Source organism: Rhineura floridana, chromosome 1 (genome assembly GCF_030035675.1).
Source record: "Rhineura floridana isolate rRhiFlo1 chromosome 1, rRhiFlo1.hap2, whole genome shotgun sequence".
NCBI lineage: Eukaryota > Metazoa > Chordata > Lepidosauria > Squamata > Rhineuridae > Rhineura > Rhineura floridana.
In genome coordinates this window covers 252,713,564-252,736,429 of record NC_084480.1, presented here as the reverse complement: position 1 = coordinate 252,736,429, position 22,866 = coordinate 252,713,564, and the positions used below count along the sequence as shown (strand labels likewise).

General features: G+C 40.4%; 1 protein-coding gene across 3 annotated transcripts in view; it reads left to right on the top strand.

Moving 5' to 3' along the window:
• Positions 1–22,866, top strand: part of KLHL14 (kelch like family member 14) — a 116,348-nt gene that overhangs the window by 74,678 nt on the left and 18,804 nt on the right. For all 3 annotated transcript variants that reach the window (XM_061598027.1, XM_061598017.1, XM_061598009.1), the window contains exons 4-5: positions 90–179; positions 4,613–4,691. In XM_061598027.1, coding sequence (XP_061454011.1) covers positions 90–179; positions 4,613–4,691 — 169 coding nt within the window. The remainder of the gene's footprint in view (positions 1–89; positions 180–4,612; positions 4,692–22,866) is intronic.

The window sequence follows — 22,866 nt, the reverse complement described above, 5'->3', positions numbered from 1 at the left end:
TTAATGTTTGGAGCTTTCCTGAGGCAAATGCCTCAAAGTAGCCATTGTATGAAATGGACCTTGATAAAGAATACCTGTTTTGTTCACAGTTATGCCGTATAATAGTGCCCATCACTGTGTTGTGGAAGTAGAAAATTTCTTGTTCGTATTGGGAGGAGAAGACCAGTGGAATCCTAATGGTATGTATATAAAACTAATGGAACTATAAACAAATAATATGTGAACAACACAGAAATACAAAATAACCATTGCAGATGTTTCTAAAGTTATTTGGCTTTCCCCTTATGACTGCAGCCATAGTTCTTGTATATCCACAGTCAGCTACTCTTCTGGGGTATGCTTTGCAAAATAGATCCTGAATTGCAGTTTCATGTGTATTTTTTTATATACGCAAATACCAAAATCTCCAGTATCTGCAAAAAACACAGTATGAGAACCAGTCCTTTAAGCTGTGACCCTAAAATCACTTGTACCTGTGGAGTCTCAGGACTAAGTGGATTTCCCAACAGCACACAATGGCAACGTTTGGTCAGTGTGCTAAACTGTAGCTGGGCATGATGAGAATGAGCCTCAGAGCAAGCCCTGGGCTCATATACTCCCACCTCCTCTGGTGCATCCCCAAGGAGTTTTGCTTAGCTACAGTCAGGACTCTAAATTGTGGCTAATATTAACAATGGTTTGTTTAACCAAGCTAGCTTCATAATTCATGATTTGGAGTTGGCTTGTTTCAATCAAACTGCTATTAGCAATAACCACAGTTTGTTGGGTTCAGATGACATGATAAGCTGTGGTTAAGCAAAAACAGAAGCAAAAGCTTTATACTCCTTGTTGCCGTGCCATAGTATGAGCATGCAAGCCTCAATTTTGCTGCAGCTTGTTCTTGTCATGTTAAACTGTATGACATCTGAACAGGGTCAACCAAACTGATTAAAACAGATAATTTTGTTTGCCGAGTTCCATTAAAACATTTAGGCTGCAGTTCTAGAAAGTTATGGGTGCACACAATGAAGACACACAACCAAACGCAGTCAGCTTTTTTAAGGTCCTGTTGCAACCATGTGCACAGCTGAATATATGCAGTATCTCACTATACTTGAAGCTGATTTTATGTTTAGAGGTGATTTAAAGCTGAATAGTGAAAAGTTTGAAGAATAGCTTTTGAAGATTACTTCTCTCTCAACTACCCCCCCCCAGTCTAACAAAATATTAGTGAGTGGGCTAGGAAATTGAGTGCTGAGCTAGCCAAAGCTTTCTGCAACCCAGAAACCTTGAGAACTCTGTCAAAAGCATAGTGTGACACTAATATCAAGCCCTTGAGCTACAGCAAACCAACTCTAGATATGGTGGGAGGATAGTCCATATGAGCTATGAATGCTTCCATCGAAGGAAATTGGAACTCTGTGTTTCTAATTCTTCTCCATGTATAGCCAAGCTGATTTGAGGCTTTGGTGTTTCTGTCATTCAGCAGCTGCCACATCCTTTTGATATGTCTGGACAGTGTTTTCCAGGTTAAGACATTTAGTGACAACTGTTAAAATTTTAACCATCATTTTATGCTTTTCTATTTTATTTAAAGACTTTTTACCTCACTCTTCAGTTGAAAAAGATTCCTGGTTTATAGATCAATAAAAACAATTCAACCCCTGCCCTCAGGCTCCATTCCAGAAGACATGACACAAAAGGAAAATAGATTGGGAGGGAGGCAAACTCAGGTACCTCTTAGTTACAGGTTCTTCTAATGACCAGTTGATAGGGGTACACGTCAAAGAGAATAGGAGCCAAATGCTACACTGCATCCCTACTTTCCTGTCATAGCTTGATGGAGGGAGGAGCCTAGTTTCTTGTACTCTTTATTTCTTTCCACAGTAAAACAATGTTTGAAATACATGCTTTAATTCAAGTGCCAGGCCACTCCCTTCCACATAAATTGCTGTGTATGTATTACCAAAAGACCCTTGATTCTTCTACAACTCATTTATTTCTATTCTTGTGCAAGGGATTAACATAGAGTTTACCTAGTAGTATGTATTTTCTTTATTTGGTTACTTCATAAATTTTCTGCAAAGAGAAATTAAACAATTTAACAGACTTCTGAACAAAGCAAAAGAGAACAGTATGCCTTGCAAAATTTAAAATATTGTCAAGGCATTGTTGAAGAGCTTGCACATGAGGACAGAGTTGCAGTTGTAGCAGTCTGTGTAACAGAGATAATTATGACTCGGAAACTATAAAACAGCTTGCAGGTACACATTTTCACTTCAATATGCCAGAAGATCCAGCTGAAATTACATATCCTGCATATATTTTATTGTGAAAGACCCACTTCAGCATCTGCACTAAATCAAATTATATCAAAGTGTTACATCTGTTCCTTTACTTGAAAACTGAGATAAACTAGTCCATTCCATGAGCCTGTATCTAGTACAGTTTTTAAAAAATTATTTAAATCATTGTTTTGGAAGAATAACTTTTCTACTTTATTCCTGAAATGCTACTGCACAAAAGGTTACAAATAATTACTTATAGAACTGTAACCTATAGAACTAGTGTGAAGACTTCTGTTGCAACCCCCAAGCATTCTCCCATATCAAAATACTCTTGATGAAGGAACTGTGTGTGAGAGAGCTTTTAGCTGAACCAGTTACATGAAGGGGGGTATCTCTCCAGCCTTAGTACGCACACTTGAGTTCCCTCTGATTTCTTATGAAGGCTGAAATAGAACTATGTAGATTACTAACCACAAGAAGTAAGGTGGTAGTATTGTGCTAAAACACCTGCCTGCTGGGCTACTTTACCCCACTTCTTTTCTTTTCATCTTTTAAGGGTAATCTGCCTAGCAGAGAGACATTTTAGTGGGAAAATAATCTACTTAGCATTGCCTTCCCAGATAAGCATTTGGGTGGGATCCTTGTATATTTAGCACAGTGTTGTTCACTATTATTCAAAGGAGCTCTGCTCAGTTTCCCTGTTAAAACATGGTACTGCTTTTTTACCTTTCATTTCAAAAACATATCTAGATCGCCGCTTCATGTTTCAGTGCTTAGCTAGAAGGGGAGGAGGAATGTAAGGAACAGTTTCCAGGGTGGATGGAAAGAGGGAAAAGGGTAATAGTGGACAAGGAAAGGATTGGTCTACATGAAGGTCATTGACGGGATTGTTCCAGAAAAATGAGACTACACTGAATATAGATCAGTTGTGAACTAATAGTATTGTTGAATTGACATTCATATAGGAGAGCTGTTTAGTGTTACTAAAATATTATGCAAGAACCCAGATTCTAAAACAAGGCTAGAATGTGCAAAATTGCATTCCTTACACAATTTGTTCTGCATACAGAATTTTGGGTTTAGAACAGAATGTTGAAATTTGGGGCATATTATATGCCCAGTCTGATATTGTCTGAAAACTGGATGTCATCCAAACATTCTGCACTTGTTGGGACTGATGTTGCATGTTCAATCATATAAATATCATTCAGATGTGCTGGATGGAGAATTCACTATTTTTAACTCACAGGTGTGGAATTACCGTGCATTTTCATTTCATTGTGAAACATTATCTTGCATCACACCTTGTCCTGATTTGGGTCAGAATGTAGGTTAGAAAATTTTTAAAAACCAAAGAGACAAAACTGTGATCTTCTATTTATTAATACAAATTCAGTTTGTAAAGGAAGGAGGCTGTAGGCATATTAAATAATATTTACCTGGCACTCTATCCACTACCCATTTATTTCATGGTGAAATGCATCATTGGGTTGTTGTGTAGCTATAATTCAATTTTTTTTGTCACACATACAAGAAACAAGAAGGCTTTTTTGGAGACTTGTGTGTTGAAGACTCAGGTGTTAAACAGAAATTGCCATGCACTCCATTGCTCCAGTCTTCTTGCTTTGATGTCATTCTGCATGTAAAATATACTGCAATCTTAATATCTTGAAGGCATCCTGTGCCAGAGTTTAGTAGTCAGGATAGCGTAGACTTCTACAATTCACTTTTTTTCTTTTCCTTTTTGTGACTTAAGACAATAGGAATGCATTCTTTTCTAGATGGCTTACATAAATCCTTCTAAACGGCAGTATGGTAAATGGCGGTATGTATTGTATTTCCTCTATGTACTACATGGAAAAAACTCAAGATTGTAAGATGATCAAATCCTTAATGGAACGATGCTTGAGCATTTGGTAAAGATATGTTCACCTCCCTATAAACAATTACTATCAACATATTCCCAATGGAAACAGAGGAGATATGAAGGAATGTCAGATACTAACGTGATTCTACAGATTGCCACCAAATATCCATGAAATGCCACAAGAAGTCAGTCTCTCTCAGAATGATAACTTCCTATTGTCATAAGTTTTATGGCACATTTTTTTAAAAAAATACCAGTGAGTTTCTGTTCTTAAAAGACTCGTAGGAAACCTTACCATGCAGAGCCAAAATTCTTTGTTTTTACTACTGTAAAAACTGTAGTTAGATGTTCGTTGATTTTCAAGTGCATTGCTTGAAAGGGAAATACTCCATAACCATTGTTAAGGGAAAAGAATATATTATTACAGTGATTTGAAATAATAAATAAAGAATTAAATGTGAAACTGATCTCTTTACAGGAAAGCACAGTACAAACTTTGTCAGCCGGTATGATCCTAGATTTAACAGCTGGATACAACTTCCACCCATGCAAGAGAGGTAAAAGCTTGCTAAGCATTTTGAGGAACGGTGGGAATGGGTGGCTGTTTTTCCTAAGGGAGAAAGATGGCTGGGGTTCGTCTTAGTTGTGAAATAAGAGAATCTTGTGGAGTTGGTGAAGGTGTTGAAATGGATGCTGTCTTGTGTAGGCAGCCTTTTAAAAAAAATTACAGTGTTTTAAAATTTCTGTAGTCTTTAAAAATATCTGTTTGAAGTACTTGCACAGGAGGTCCAACAGATGCTGATAAACTCCTATAAGCCCAAGCCAGCATTGTGAATAGTTGGGGATGATGGGAGTTGTAGTATAATAACTTCTGGAGGACCACAGGTTCATCACCCTTACACAAGCAAATAAAACCTAACCATGCTATATTCTTTTTCGGCTGACAAGAAGGTACTTTTAAGTCTCTGAAATATTGCACAGTTGTTTGTTTGTTTGTTTGTTTGTTTTGCTTTCTCTTTCTTGAATTTAAGCATAAAATTGGCAGAGCAACCACTCCTTTCCTATTTGGCCCGGAGTCCACAGATCATTTGGATTGTCATTGGCAGCACTTGCTGGGTCCCTGTGCCTGCCTTCTAAGAATCTGATAGAAGCACACTGGGGAAGATTACAGGTGCCAGTGGTGGTACCTTCCTCTTTTTGCCCCGAACGTCATTCACCTACCACAAGCATTCTTTGCTTCCCATCCTTTTTATTTATTAAATTAATATATTTATATCCCATCTTTCTTAATACAAATTCAAATTGACTTAGAAAAGTTCAGACCTCAAATCCGCAGAGAGATATTCAGTGATAACACTAAAATAAGCCAAATATAGAACAATCAACAATGAAAGATCAAAAATCAAGTGCCTAATTATATAAAATGCCTTGCAAAACTTTCCAGCTAGGAAGAGCGTCGGCAGACAATAGGAAGTGCATTCTAAAGTTTTGGGACTGCAACTGTAAAAGTTCCGCTTCTACCCCATGTTGTTTAAACCTCTCCCATAGACGGAGACTTGATTAGGGATCCTCTAGATTTCAGCAGGTTGGGGAGAGATCACAAACATGTACTGTTACTTTGCAAGCCATTATCCAAGTCTTAAGACACAGATGAATAGTATGTAAAGCATTTACGGATATACTTTAGCTAGGACATCCATAAAACTGAAGATGTTCAGCTCATTATCCAGTTGAACAAATCTACTTGTCACAGCCTCACTGCCTCTAACTTAAAACAGATTTAGTGTCTTTAGAGCTTGTACCATGAGGGTTTTTTTTAATGGACAGCTTTAGATATTTCTTATAAGTCCGTCTCATATTTAAAATACCATTTATTTTAGAAGTCCAAAATCTGTTTTAAAATTGTTGTTCTAATTATCACAGTCCTTTTTTGCAGGGCCCTTACAGTGAGATAATTAACCTTCACCCTCTTAACTGCGCCCACAAAACTCATACTGATCAATTATTTCAGTAAGAGGCTCTGAGGATAAAACAGTATTGCACAAAATGCAATTAGACATTTAAAATTTTTAAAATTGTTTACTGACTAGTCCTTTGTGTTTTCCTTGGAGACTTACAATTTATTAAGTCAAGTGCCTTTCAAGACAGCTTTTAGTCATTAATATTCTATAATAAAGAGTGTTTATGTGCTGTTCTTTTTATGACACAATCTATGCAATAAGGGTTTTTTCTCCTTTTCTGAAGCAAGAGTTTGTTCGTTTGTTTACAGTATTTATAGGCTGTCCTGCAACAAAATTCTGAAGGCGACTCACAACAAAATATAACATTTATTTATTTATTTATTTATTTATTTATTTATTTATTTATTTATTTATATGCTCCCTTTAAGAGTCAAAACTCTCTCGAAGTGGCTTCCATAAATTCAGTAAGTGTGTGTATATAAATACAGTATAACTACAGATCAAAGATGAATGCACCAGCAATAATGACAAACGTTCAGCTCAGAATTAAAATAAATATAACCAAGACTCACAGCAACAAAAACACAGCAAATAAAAAGTCCTTCAAGGAAAATGCAATAAAAAGTGATATGGAATGAAACTTTATGACTCCAATCTGGGGATCCCAACAACAAGCATCATTCCTTAGAGGAGGAGAACATGGATTCAGTTCTTCCCTAATAAGTGTTCAGCCAACCATCTGCTGGACATTGCACAATCTGGTACTGGGTACTGAATACTGCTCTGGTATTGGGTACTGAATACTAATCATAAAAGACATCTGCAGTGAAGATTCAGTATTTGTTAGTTAAGAAAAATGGGGCATGGTCCTTCTCCTGTGCATGGAAAAGATGACCTCAGGTGGGTAGCTAGCTCCACCTAGTGTCTGAAGGCAGAAAGAGTGCTGTTTAATTTTGCAGAGACGTCCTGCTCTCTGTAGCTCCTTGCCACAGTTCTCTTTCTGCCTTCACCAAATATGGTTGTCTTCACTCTCTGCTCTGTTGGTTCAGGCTGCTTTTCCTGTGTTTGTTTGTTACAGTTGTTAGTTTTTCTCTTGTTCTGGGTTGAGGCTCCCCCATTCACAGGTGTTTAAATTTTTAAAAAAGAAAAGAATGGAGAGCTGCGGTGTTTTGGCCGTGAGGGAGGGAAGCACCCCCAACCCAAAGCCTTATTGCGCCATCGGGCGCCAGGTACGGGCTTCCACACTTCAAGTGGTGGAAGCTCCAGAATGCTAGGCATCGGCTTCCTCCCCCCAGCCAGTGGCAGCGGCCTCATCGGCAGCAAAACATCTCTTCCTCCGTGTCTCATCTGAGCCTGCAGCAAGCCAAAATGAGCACTCTCGGCCACCAGCAGCCATTTGACTGCTCACCCCCATGTCGCTCCTCCTTCCCTGAGGCTGCTACGGGCCCAACGGAGACATTTGCAGCAGTCAGCCACTACCTCGCTGCTTCCACCACCACCACCGCCCATCAGCAACTCAGGCTATAGCAGGCCCAATGGAGCCTTCACAGCCACCGTTACTAGCCAGCCACTAGCACCCTCTCCCATAGCATGCCATCGGAGCAGGCAGAGGCATGCCCAACACAGGTGCCTACGGCCACTTCCTACCATTTGGCCACTAGTATCCATACAGACCCGCAGCATAGACTACAGGGCGCCATATTATTATTGCCCCCGTAAGCCCCACTCTGTTGGTTGCTCTCATGGGGAAGCAACCACAAAATTCGTGGTTCACGTCAAAAAGGCCAAACTACTCCTGCCTGTCCCAGACTGCCACACATAAGATATAGCTGCAGAGTCAGCACTAGCCCGCCCCTCCACCAGCAGGCAGGAGGTTGCTGAGGCATGTGTTCAAGTGGGCAGTGTGGTTCCAGAGCATTCATATTCAGAGACTAACAGACTGGAATGCAAGGCATGGGAGGAAGCTGACGGTAGATGTGGAATGGCTGTGCAAAACACCCACAGAGCTGATAGCAGATTACAACCAGACCAGGAACCTCTCTCTGAGGAGGAAGGGGGGCAGCCTCCTCCATCTTTAAACTACATCTTCTCTATCACATCTTCTTCTTTTTTTTTTTTACAATAATTTTTATTCAAATTTTCATAAAACATAGAAAACAAAATCATAAAACATTCAAAGACAAAAAACAAAACAAAACAAAAATGATTAAAGAAAAATAAAATAAAATGTTGACTTCCCATTTGTCACATATCAAATCAGTTATAGGTCTACAATATATAACAATCCTGTCTCTTAAATCATATTATAAAATCACTTTCCTCCAGTAGTTATCTTAATTAATCATCAAATCTCATAAACATTACTTTATTCTTTCCACAAAAAGTCAAAGAGAGGTTTCAATTCTTTAAGAAATATATCTATCAATTTTTCTCCAAATAAACATGTCAATTAATCCATCTCGTTAATAATTATAATAATCTTATTGTCATAACCATAGTCCAAATAAACATTTCGATTAATCCATCTCATCAGAATCTGTTAGGTCCAATAATTTCAATAGCCATTATTCCATTATCCCTATTAGTTCCAACTTCCATCTTCAATAGCCCTGTTAAGTCCAGTAATTTCAGTGTCCAATCTTCCATTATCAGTATTCCATAATAATCTTGCTGTTGTAGCCATAGTCATATAATAAGAGTCTGATGGGAATTTCCTCTATCCCAAATATTTTCTTGCCATCCATTCTGAATAAGTTGCTGAAATACTGTTGTAAAGTCATATCTGTGTTCTTCTTTTTTACAAAATGCACTGGCTCATCTCTTAAGAGTTTTTCCATTGTCACATGGCTGCAGTTAATTCCATAGATTTTCTCTATATCAAGCTCCATCGCAGCATTCCAGTCCAGAAGATTATCCGAGCCATTGATAACTTTATCTCTAATATCTTCATTAATTTCTTCAGAGATAACGTTAAATTCCAAACAGTAGATTTTATTTCTAAAATCCATAAACTCCAGATCTTTTTCCAATTCCACATTTGTTCCAATCTCCAGGGCTTGTATCTTCCCTTTATTTTTTCTTTTCTCATCTCTGATCTCATTCTCCTCTCTCACAGGATCCCCTATTTCTTTAAACTCCTGCGTCATTTTGCTCAGTTCAATTTTCAGCTCCTTACTACCCTGTCGCAGGGTTTGTTTCATTATCTCAATCTCATCCATTATTTTCTGAAACATAGTTACTTCCAGATTCTCAGCCACTTTCTTGATTGCCATTTTTAAAACCACGAAAACAAAGCAAAACAAAAATAAAGAAAAACCACTTCTTATTTCAGCAACAATTGGGTTAATATTCCAGGCTTGATGACATCACAGTATAAACAGAGCAACCTACCTTATCTCTCTATGTTCAAGAATGCAAAACAAATTTAGTTCCCAGCATCAAAACAGTTAGTGGCGTCGTGAAGAAGCAGATTCGTCAAAATAAAATAGACCAAAAAGAGAATAGTCCCAGACAATATAATATTCCTTGGAATAGAAATCAGGAATAGAAATCCCTCTTCTGTGTATATCTTTAGAATGCACTTCCAGGACAGCTTTTTGCGACAGAAACAGAGATAAGCTGTTAATTTCATGGATAACAGAGAAGAGTTATAGCTCACCCAGAAGCTGTCCAAAGCCGATCAATCTGACAAATCTCCTTTTGCTGCAACAATTTAAACCAAGTAAAAAAAATAATAGAAAGAAGGGTGCTTGCCTGTTAGTCCGTTCTCTCTTTAAAGAAAAGATAAACGTATCGCTTAAGCAGATAGAGCTTGTTCGAAAGTCCGTCCGGCATTGTTGGCTGGACCTTATCTCATAAATTAATGAAATCCAGTCCTCCCAACAAAAACAGGCTTTTGAGGTTGATCTCTACGTTTCTCCCTGCCCGGGAGAAATTTCATCAGTCAAAAAAAAAATGTTCTGACTGATTTATATCTGAATAAGCTTCTTTTGAGGCGGGAGCCCGTCCCAAAAGCAGGCACAAGCGAAGTCACCCTTCCCGGAAGTCTCTATCACATCTTCTTCAGAGGTCTTAGGATTTTAGGAGGCCCCCTAGACAGCGCCCACCCCTGCAGGAGTCCGAAAGGGGGGATGCTTAACCACTGGGTTGCCATGCGCAGACACTGCAACTGCAATTCTCATCCCTGATGCGACAACAGTTGAAGGAACAACTGAGGGAATCCCTCCTAGTTGATTTAGCCAGAGACCTTTTGGCTTTGGCAGCCCCTGTGCACCTCCCTGGAAGAGACAGCAGAGCGGCTAGACCCTCCACCCATACCCCGGGAAGGTCACAACTGTCACAACCTTCCAACCCGATGCATGCATCGACTGTCTCAAGACCACCACCATCCAACCGTGCATTGCCAGACCCCCACGCAACTGCTCAGAGCAGACACCATTATGACGGGGAAGGTCAGGACGCAGACCCAGACAATGAGCTGAATGAAGAAGAGATTCGGAGTCTGAAGAGGTCTCCACTAACAGGATCTTCCAAGAAGCCCACTTCCTCCTCCTCTTATGTAAGGCAATGGAAGCATTGAGCTTGAATTCCACAGAAGACCCTCCAGCCCAGGTGGCATCTAGGGTTTCTGTCATTTGTCCGGATCCCAAGCCCAAATCTAGGGTACTTAAACTCCCGTCCTTGCTACCAAAGGTAATCAAGTCTGAATTTAACATTCCATTGCAATTTAAGAAGTCTGTTCCAGCAGCAGACAAATATTTTACGCTGGAGCAACAGCTTATGGATCAGCTAAAAGTCTCTCTGGTGGATGTTCCCCATAGTAAATCTATTAAAACTTGCCTTGAACCTGAAGGACTCAGATGCTCACCTTAAGGACTCTACAGAACGCAAAATGAATCAGGGCCTCAGAAGGATCCATGAAGCTAGTGTGCTATCCATTAGGACAGCATCAGCCTCCTCAGTATTTGCAAGGGCCTCCTCTTCTGGTTGGAAGACTTATTAGACGGCCTGCAGCAGGACCCAGCTCAAGTCTGCAAGTTCCTTCTTAAAATCTCCTGAGTGGTGACCTTCATGGCAGATGCATCAATGGATGCCATGCAATTTTCAGCACAGTTCCTGGCAGCTGGCATCTTTACTAGAAGAACACTTTGGTTGTGCCATTGGGACGCAGACTCCACTGCTCGTTCTAATGGCCTCAGAGCCCTAAGTAGGAGGCAAACTACTTGGTGCTGCGGCCTTGGAGTCTGGAGTCTAAAGCAAAGAAGAAGTCAATGTTGTCAACCAGGAGAAGGGACGACATGAGATCTTTTCAGAGGTCCTTTCACCCTTACCAGGCCTCCCAGACCTTTTGAGGCTCCAGGTCATCGGGAAGAGCAAAGGAGGGTCGTCCCAGCCACCCCTTCTGGAACAGACAGCACAGCCAGGTCAAGGGCCACCAGCAGTTCTCCAGCAGGCCCAGATTCGCGTCCCAATCATGCGGAAATAAACATCAATTCTGACACCAGCATCACCCTGGTGGGAGGTTGCCTCCAGCGGTTTGCCCATCGATGGAGGGACATATCATCGGACCAGTGGGTGCTGCAGACCCTCTGACATGGACTACGTCTTAAGTTTGCCCACTCCACTAGGGCAGCAGCCACATCAGCAGCTTTTTCCCACAATGCTCACCTCCAGGAGATATGCAGAGCGGCTACATGGGCTACTCCTAACATGTTTATTAAGCATTATAAAATAAATACTGAGGCGGTCTTTGGGAGAAGAGTGCTACAGCACATTCTCTCAGACTAATAAAGTTTTTACAGCCCAGCCATATTCCCGCCCTACATGGGTCAGCTTTGGCATGTCCCACCTGAGGTCATCTTTCCATGCATAGGAGAAGAGACTTTTGGTCTTACCATGAAGTGGTCTTCTCTGTGCATGTCAAAGATGACCTCAGGGCCTCTCCCTAGGAGGGCTAGGCTGCCATCAGTGTTCAGTATGCCTGTTTTTAGCAGAGAGTGTGTGAGTGCTGTTAGTTTGTCTTTAGATGTGTCTTGTCACTATTACGTCTGCACTCGTCTCGTTGGCTTGTCATCAAAGAACTGCTGCAAGGAGCTCCAGAGAGCAGGAAGTTCCTGCAAAATTGAACAGCGCTCTTTCTGCCTTCAGCCGCTAGGTAGAGCTAGCTTCCCACCTGAGGTCATCTTTGACACACACAGAGAAGACCATTTCATGGTAAGACCAAAAGTCTCATTTATGTCCTGCTGATTTCAGTGGAAGGATAAGCATGTATTTAACTTCCTCCCATTGAAATTGATGCAAATTAAACATTTAATTTTCGGTGGATAGTGCCCATTTTTTACCTTCTTTGTGTCATATGTTGGCCTTTGTTCCAAGGTTCTAGCTATTAACCCAGCTGGTTTAATGCTGATAAGGCTGAAAATCTACAATCTACATTCTAGCAGGGGCAATTCATGCACGTGAGCAAGTTTCCATACAAATCTAGCACCAGCATTAACAGATGGTCAACTCTGATCACCTGTAGGGGAAATGAATTGAAGCTTCACCTTCCTCCCAGTAGTAGAACAGCATTTCCAAAGGATACACCTAAGGACCTGTGGATTGGTGCCCACTGACAAAAATTTTACTGGATGGCCATTTTCATGAGAAGTTTGTGGAGGATGGCAGACCACCTTCCCTGCAGTGGACTGTCAGAAAGTCCAGTAGTTTCAACTATACCACTTCCAAATAAATGGCTCCGAAAGTGAAAGCAGGAAAAGAAGCACAGCAGAGATGAGAGGAGGCATATGATGCCTGTCTAAAACAAGCATTGGACAAATGGAAATGTTAGATTTTCCTTTGTGGGTTCTATGTAATGCCACATATGGGGATGTGCCTACACAGATAGGAATTTCCAGGCTCTGGAAGATTTATTTATTAAAACATTTCTATCATTCATTTTTCATTCCAAAGAACCTTCAAGACAGTTATCAGTATAATAAATTCTTTTTTCAATTAATAAAAATAACAGCACAATAAAAACATCAAAAATTTCAAAACATATCAGTAATCACAGAGAAACACAGACAGTAGCATTAAAGGGAGAGGAAACAGTTCAGTTATCCAAGCTGAAAGCCCATTGAAATTCTTCTGTTTTTAGTAAGTGGCAAGTAGGAAGAGCCCTGCTGCATCAGAGCAAAAGCCTATCTAATCCAGCATTCTGTTCTCACAGTTTCTGAACACAAAGCAGCTCCAAATAGAATGCATTGCAGTAATCTAGTCTGGTTTGTTAGTAAGAGTTATGTATGAAGGTGACTGGATCCACCTTTTCCAGGAAAGGGTGTACCTGACAAAAGCATTCCTGGGCACAGCTGTTACAGGAGCAATACCACAATCCTGGTCCTTCAAGGAGAGTGCAACCCGATCCAAAACAGGTTGTACACTTATCTTCAGAGCAACTAACCCACTGATATAAAAAATTCAATTTATCTGGATTAAATCTCAGCTTGTTCACCCACATCTTGCCCTTTACTGATCCCTGATCCCAGTTCAAGACATTTACTGCATCCTTGGAGTCTGATTAAAACAGGTGTGGGGAACCTTTGCCCTCCATATGTTGCTGACTTCTAACTCCCATCAGACCCAGCAAGCATGCCAAAGGCCAGGAAAGATAAGAGTTGTAGTTCAGCAACCTTTGGAGAGTCAAAGATTCCCCATACTGGATTAAATGGAGATACAGAGCTGGTCATGAACATATTGATGGCCCAATCACCCTTACATAAGCTTTCCCATCGGTTTCATTAAGATGCCATGGATGATGGTATTGAAATCCATGTTTGAGGCTATTGAGAGGTCTAGCAAAACAAACAGGGATGTACTTCCCTGTCTAGCTATCGATGTATGCCATCACTTAAGGTAGGGGAATCTCAGGCCCGTGGACCAAATGTGGCCATCTAGGCTTCTCTGTCTGGCCATCAGGGCACTCCCCAGGCCAACACATTACCCACCTTGCTCCATATTCTCCTCAAGTACTTCTGGCTCACTGGAATGTGTCCTTAAACTATAATAATGCCTCTTGCTTGCCTGGATGGAATGGTGGGAGCAGTGTGTACAAATTTCAGACTTTTGTGTGGCTTAAATGTTGCCCGCTTTTGCCCTGTCCGCCACTGGTATGCAGCCCCCAGAAGGTTGCCCATGAGGCAACCCTTGTGGATTGAAAGTGGTTCCAAACTCCTGCATTAGGCAATCAAGACTAACTGGCAGGCAAGAGGTAGATATAGCACAGAAAGAGGGTGATTATCACTTTCAGTCAATAGTCATCCTGTGTCTTTAAAAGCACCAGTAGGACAGTAGTGCCTGCCTGTCTTTCTCAGGAGGCATGTAGCATGCAATTAAGAAGATAAGAGACCAAAAGGAAAGTTAAGAACCCTATCTGGTCTGGGGGTACAAGGAACATCCTTTTATGAAAATCAGTTACTAACATATTGATGTGGAGGCCAGACCTATCAGCACTCTGCCAATTTCTTCCTCCTTTGGGTAGACAGCAGCTGTGGGATGACACATGAGTCAGGCAACATCAGCATGATGTCACAATGGCCAGTCTCTCTGTTGCAGACAGATGGCATCAGTGTCATGGCACATTAGTCAGTCTCTCACTGAAGCAGGCAGCACCAGTATTTTAGTCTTCTGCCAGCATTGTGCTCTATGTTGAGCTCTCAGAAGGTACTTCATCCCTGTATTGGTGAGATTTTCTGGGTCTTTCACACAATAACATTCAATTACAACTCTAGAAGAAGAAAAAAATTGAACTAAAACATTAACAGCAGCAAACAATAATAAAAACAGCCAACGTTGTCAGCTCAGCTCAGCTCAGAGAAGCATAAAACAATATCAGTAAACTATAAGAAACTAGGAGTAGAGAGTTAAGCTAAAATAAGATGATAAAGACTAGTAAGATGTTACGGGTAAATACCTTTTTTTTTCTCCAAAAAGGCTTTGCCATCCACCAAACGACCATAAATGAAAGGGAAAGGTCAGGTGGTTCCAAGGCCTAGTGACAAACACTGGGAAGCCCCTCTCCCTGATTGCAACCAAATGGACTTTGGGGAAATATGAGTGGCCCCTGTTAAAAACCTGACTGCTGCATTCTAGAACAACTGAAGATTCTGGATACTTTTCAGAGGCGGTCCCGCATAAAGTGTTCTGCAGTAGTTCAGACATTATATAATTAAGGCAGGTATTACCATGGCCAGATCTGCAGTTTCCAGCAATGGACCTAGTTGTCATAACATTGTAAGCTGCCCAAAGGCATATCTGACCACAAACATCACCTAAGCATCCAGGGTTAAGGTTGGGTCAAGAAATACTCCCAGACAATAAACCTAAATTTTTAAGAGAAGAGCAACTCCATCCGTTGAATCCCTATTTCCAGGTAACTGTTGTACTGATCAGGAGTACTTCTAGCTTCTTAAGATTTAATTTGTTAGTCCGTATCCAGTCTTTTACTGCCCCCAAACACCAGTTCAGGATCTCAGTAGCCACCCTGGAGTGTGATGGAAGAAGACAGAGAGCTGAGTAGTACCTACATTTAGTAACACCACATTCCAAATCCCTAGATAATCTTTCCCAAATATCTCATGCAGATGTTAAGCAGTATGGGGGAATAAGAGGGAACCTTGAAGAGTAGCCAAGGTATCAAATAGCGATCCCCTACCTTACCTCCTGGAATCAATCATCCAGGAAAGACTGTAATCGCTGATTACCTTATGCATCCAACTTCTAACCCACATTCAATTGTAACAAAAGCTCTACAGAAGACCAGCAGAACCAACAGGGACACACTCATTCTGCCAAGGTCCTGGTATAGATCATCTACCAGGGTGACCAAGCCTGTTCCAAAACTGGACCTTAAACCAGATTCAAATGAATCTGGATAATCTGTATCATTCCAGGAACATCATACACTTGAACACCTTGTCGAAGAATGGGAAATTTGAGATTGGCAGGAAGATACCCACAATGAGACTAAGGGAAGGTTTGTTTTTTTTAACAATGGTCTAATGCTCTCTCTTTAATTTGCCACCCTGGGCTCCTGCTGGGAGGAAGGGCGGGATAAGAAATCAAATAATAAATAAATAAAATTTGATAGGATAACACCATCCTACAAGGAGGCATTCACAATCCTCATTGCAAACTCAGCCAGTTCACCTTTGGCAGCTTGTATAAGCCAGAAATGATGAGGGTTGACCAACTGTAGGGATGGGATCCATTGGGTGGTGCTGGTTCGAAACCATTCCATTGACCTGGCATCAATTTGAATTTGTTCTTTATCCACTAGCTGTGCTTTTACTAATCCGGTGGTTTTATTGCTCAGAAAAAATATTGATATTAATATAAAATTTTAAAAATACTGATATTTTGAAGAAAATATTGATATTTTAAAAGGAAATATTGATAAATTATTCTTACAATTAATGTTTTAGAAACTTTTTTTAAAAGGCCATTTTCAAAAATAGCCATGAGAATTCACTATATTAAAATTCGATCCTCAGTGACTGAGAATAAGTGAATTAATGGAAAATTTGGTACCAAATCTGAATTGGGTGGAATTCTAGCACATCCCTAAGGTTGGCCTCGTCTCGCAAAGAATTCTGTCCATAACTTTGGACTGAACCATTTTTTTTAAAGTACTCAACTTTTAACTCAACCAGACAAACAGGTGCTAAAAGTATATTTACTGCCCCTTTTCCAAATGGCAAATCACTTTTCCTGCATAGTACTTGGCAAGCTCATCACAGTGGGTGGTCCCCATTTCCTGAAATGTGGAGTTGTAATAGCTCTTTGACCACCTAGAAAAACTATGTTGGATTATTCTGATGCAGTGGTGCCAGAAAAGTAAAGCTTATTTGCTGTCATCACTGTCACAGAATAGATTCTAAAATGGATTCTAGCCTAAGGTTGATCGAATCCATTACAAGTCTTCTGCTGCCACTCCTGCTGTTTCATTGCCACCAGCTCTATGGAGTACCATAGAGTGTGCACATTCAGGAGGAATTGGGTCAAACACCTGAGTCATTTCCCCATTCCAGAGGTCAACCAGAGCTTCAACAGGGATTGAAAGACAAAGTTACATGGAAATCCCTAAGATCAATCAGAAAACCATTTAGATCCACCAGTCTCCTATGGCAGACCACCTAATTCATTTATTTTTATTCATTTAAAATATTTCTAGCCCACCCTTCTAAAATAGAATAGGGCACTTAGGACAGCTGATAATAAAATCATAAACAACAAAAAAAACCCACAAAAAACTTTAAAATAGATAAAAATACATAAAACACAGTTCAGAAATCTAGGGGAGCGGTTAAAAGGGAACTAAAGAGGTAAAACTAAAAAGGGGGAGAAACAAAGTTTCAGTTCGTTAGCCCACATCCAGCCCTTCACGGCCTCCAGGCGCCAGTTTAGGATGAGCACTCTGTCCCTGCAGTCAGGTGGTAGAGAGAGACAGAGTTGTGTGTCATAAGCATGTTGATGACATTGTACTCCAAATCTCTGGATGGCCTCTCCCAGTGGTTTCATATAGTTGCATGGGAGACAGAAAGGAACCTTGCAGAATCCTGTAGGCCAGCAGCCAGGGAGTCAAGCAGTAGTCTGCCAGAGCCACTTTCTGGGACCTGTCTGCCAGGTAGGACCAAAGCCACCATAAAACAGTGCCTCCCAATCCCATCCCAGCTAGACACCCCAGAAGGATACCATGGGATCCATATCATACCTAATGGGATCTCCTGTAGATACTAACCCCTCCCCCAAAAGAAATTCAGCCATAAATCCCAAAATAACAACTTCATGCTGGCCATATAAAGCTGTCGACAAAGTTAGGAGGCTTGCAAAAAAACCCAACAGAGAGCGTTGTGGCATCTTAAAGACTCACAAAGTTATTATGGCATAGGTTTTTGCGGACTAGATGCATGAAGTATTGTCCTGGATTTCAGGTGCATTTATACATGGCTTAAACAGTGAGATCAGAAGGAAATGAAATGCAGATAACTACATATTTAACAGTGGTCATTAACAAAATAACAGTTGGGTTGATCATAGGGTAGAAACATACTCATTGTTCTGCCAGTTCCAGTTCGTCTCTACCTCTCTTTTCTGAAAATGAGGGCACATGACACTAGTCAAACCCCACCCCTTTTTTCTTTAAAACCTGGTGGGAGCAACTTGAATGGGCTTTTTTAAATTCAGCTTCAAAAAGATTTCATAACTGATCGGCAGATCAACCTGATCACCCTCCAGGTGTGGCTAATGGAAACACTTTGATCTGGTGACTAATGTGTTCACAGCCATAGTCACCCTGGCATTCGTAACCCAATTAAGACATGTAACATGATAAAAACCTATTGTGCCAATTCAGTCCACAAATGGCAGCACTCAGCATTCTGATGCACGATGTATGAATTCTGATTCAGTGGGTTCACACTGCAGTCTCCTTTTTTTGTTCAAGGGTTGCCACCTTCAAGTTTGCTACAGAAGAGTTTGAAATGTTACTCCAGTGGTATTTTGATGTTGCCTTTCTGTTTGCTGTTATATTTGCTATCATTTAACTAATTATTTTTGTTACTATGAAATAGTTTTTGCAATTATTGATTTTGAGATGTACGTCTGTTCACCTTGTTGTAAGCTTCCACTTACAACAATTTTTGTGGAAAGATGGCATACAAATTAAATGTCAGATTTGTGTCCATTTATTCTTTTGCATAGAGATTAGCCTGTTTGTTTTATATAGAATGCAGAAGGGCGTTGTTGGAATATAATGGCATATATCACATAAATCACATTAGAAGATGAGCAGGTGAATGAATGGATGACAATATTAGGTCATGTAATAGTGTTGCCAGAGTAGGCATGGGGACAGAGTTGGTATTTGGGTCTACTGCAGAGGGCTGGTCCCTGTTGTGTAGCCTATTGTTGCTGCTGAGTAGCTATCTTGGGTTAGGGGGCAGTCTGAAAGCAAGTACAGGTCTGCCAGCCAAGGCTTGTGAGGGGGAAATATCTTTGTCCAGGATGGTCTGTAGATCACTGATGTTACACTTGAGTGGTGTTAACTGGGAGTTGTAAGTGACAACAAGTGGTGGTTTGTCATTTTCTCTTCCAGGTCATTTTTGTAGAAGATTGATACTTGAGAACAATTTGACCTTGTTGATCTGTTGTTGTTTTTTCCACTTTCTTTGGTAGATATAGTAATCAGTGGAATGCTTGATGTAATTTTTTTAAATTGCGAGGCTTCGTCCAATGAGTCTAAATGGGCATGGTTTATTATAGGGCTTGGCTGCAGACAATGAATTCTGTAGGGTGTTCTGGGTTGAAGATGGAAGCGTGTAAGTACGAGTACTCATCAGTGGGTTTCCTATAAAAGGGGGTGCTTATATGTCCATTAATAGCTGCACAGTAGTGTCCAGAAAGCGAACCTGTTGTGCGGCCCGGTCTAGGCTCAGTTTGATGGTGGGGTGAAAATTACTGAAGGCCTGGTGGAACTGCACAATTGCTTCTTTACCATCAGTCCAGATAATAAAGATGCCATCACTGTATTTCAGATGGATTGTCATGATCCCTGGCAGTTACACCTGAAAAAACTGTTGTGGGGAAGTCCCTCAAGTGGATGCTTGGGGCAAAATCATAGGGTGAGGGTGATTTCTCCCCAGCTGTTCTTGCAGGAGTTGCCTCCATATCCCCCAGTATAGTCTAGTGGGCAGTATAGGTCCATTGGATTGAATGTGGGGGTTTAGGACTGCTACAGGTGTGTGTTTAGCCACATATACTGCCTTCCGTCCCTACAGTAGTAGATTGTCTGGAAGGTCATGACCTGGTTTAGGTCATGTTCTCTGCAGTGGTCAGTGAGTGGGAAGGTGCTTTCTCTGTCCTCTCATCATGCAAAACTTGCTACTGCAGTTAGCTGGGAGGATGCCTGTGGCCCTAATCTTCCAGAGCTGGGGTGGTGCCCTCCAAATCTTGTGGACAACTCCCATCATCCCTGACCATTGGCCATGGTGACTGGGGCTGATGGGAGTTATTGTCCACAACAACTGGAGGGCACCACATTGGCTATCCTCATTCCAGAGCTTTCTAGAAAGTCCCACCGATGGTCTGGATAGGTGTATTCCCTATTCACAGCATACCTGTGCAACAAAGAGTTACAGGTAAGCAGCTCTGACCTGTTTAATAAGGTATTGATTTTTTTCACAACGCTCATCTCTGCCCAGAAGCTGAATGCTAATAGGAACTAGCCATTTAGTGCATTTTGGAGGGCAAAATTGTGAAAATTGGTCAGTATATCCTAAGACAGCAAGTAATTTTAATGTTTATGCTAAGGCAAAGAAAGAGGAGACGTTAAATTATATTTTTAAAAAACTTGATTAAAATAACTTTAACTGACAGGGTCCCTGTAAAAAGATCTTGAGATTGGTATGATCAGTAGTAATTCTTGTAGCTTTTCAATCTAAGACTGATACTCAAACTTCAAGATTCAGGGCATAAATTCATTGCCTATGGGGATCAGGAAAGAATTTATTTTACTTTTCCATATAATTGCATTGTAAAATTTAGCTAAATTCATTGCAGAGACTTTTCACAAGCCACTGCAGGACTTGTAACTGGACTAATATCCTGATCCAGAAGAGTAATTTGATGTGATTTCTTTTACTAGAGATGGCAATATATTTCTGGGGACCAGATGTGTATGAGGGGATGATTTCTTTTCTAAACTGAATTTTTAGTGCAATATTTTAGCATGGAGGCCTCGTTAAAGCAATTAAATTTTACATTAATTAACTAGAGCTCTGTGGCTCAAGCGTAATTTATTTAGTGGAAAAGAAGGATAAGGGAAACTTAAAATCTTTACTATTGGGAGTTTGCCCATAAAATGCACATTTAAACTGAAGAATGAAGCAGGCTTGACTGTTACATTTTTGCTCCTAACAGTGACACTATGTGGATGAAGTCAAGAATGCACATACAGGATAATTTTATTAGGAAACTTATTTCTAAAGATAGCTGGGACTGAGAAAAACAAAAACATACAGCTTATTGTTTGTATTTATCTTAGTTACGGAAAACCCCACCCTCCTTCAAATGAAGTTTTAAATTATATGACGCAATTTTGATTGTTTAATATGCCTTGCTTACATACATATTTCTCACAACATAATAAAGTGTGTTTTGTTAATATATTTTTAATTCAATTGGTATTAAGTAAAGTTTTCATATCAAAGGAGAAAATAAGTGATTGACAATGATGTATGCAAAGCAATGCATAAGCACAAAACATAAAGAGAATGTGTGTATTTCTGAGAGAGAGCCCGAGCACACTGAGAGTCCATGAGCAGCTCAGCAGCACTTTTATCTGTCAAGGAAGTAGATATTTGCATGTTCATATTCAAATCTTAAATCTGCTATTCAGATGCAGTTTATCCTTCCTCCTAATAGGAGTTCTCCTGTTGAGGGTTCCAGCCAGCCATTCCCTCCAAACAGGGCATTCTACTACTCCTCACTTCTGTTTTTCTTTTTCAACTATCACTCTATATTCTGTGGCTACTGATAGACTCAGTTCTCCCTGAGCTGTTTCTGGTGGGGATTGTCCCCTTAGTTATGGTTTTTTTAAAAAAAGACTGTGTGTGTTTCTGTAGACCTTCAGAGCTCTTCAGAACATGCTGATATTTCCCTCTTGTTTCTCAGTGGCCTCATTTTGGCTACAACCCTGCTGAGGTTACTATTGAAAAGAAGTGATATACTACATTGGCTAGAAAGTACATTTGGTCAGAAAATGGACTCTCTTGCAAGGCTCAAAGGTGCTTTCATGGTTATGTGTACAAAGCTAATATGAAGTGCCTCTTAATGGTTTCAGAAATAGAAGTAACTTTCAGGAGTACTAAAAATGACATGAAAATACAGCATGGTAAGACATTATTCATAAATTCTGAATCCTGGGCCAAGTCAATACTGATTCCTTTCACATGGAACCAAGAAGGTACATAAAACTTTGTTGAGAGTTAGCCAGAGAAACCCTTGTTGGAGGGCAAGAATGCAATACAAAGAAAGTTTTTACTATTTGCAGTAGTGCAGAAGCAAGAAAAAATGATAATTGAAGAAAAAATTCTGATGATATGGTTCTCTTAGTAAATTGGGAACAATGACCCTTGAAAGACCATAAAGAAAGTGAATGTCAAGATAATTTATTATTGTTACATTATCTATCCCTTTTTTTTACTTTGTCTTACTGAGTTCTTGTTATCCTTCCATGCAACCAAATGTCCTAAGCATTAATGAGTTCTTGTTTAAATCCTTCACTCCAAATAAAATCAGGAGATCACTTTTAAGGTAAACATCTGCCTTACCTAGTAAGTGTTGGAAGTGGGGCAAGAGCAATTCCTGTTTGGATTCTTTTGTTTATATTCCAGAAGGAAGATAGAGTTAGGGCCCTCCAGCTGGCTAGGCTTGCCTATCTTTACCTGTGCTCTTCTGTTGTAAACTGATATGCTCAGGGAAGCTGACCTGCCCCTCCTTCCTTTGTCTTCTTCTTCAACTCTCGGAGGAGAGAGGAGACATCTTTGTCTTTGGTTGGTCTCCTGAGCCACGAGGGCAACACCCAAGTCTGGGCACTGTGCCTCTAACTTAGTTAGTTAGAACTAGGTATGCCTTTCCTATCTAATATGTATTTCTATAAATAAAGAAGCTTTTCTTATTTTACTACGTCTTAAAACTCAGTGATCTAAATGCAGAGTAAAAGCCTGCTACTTGG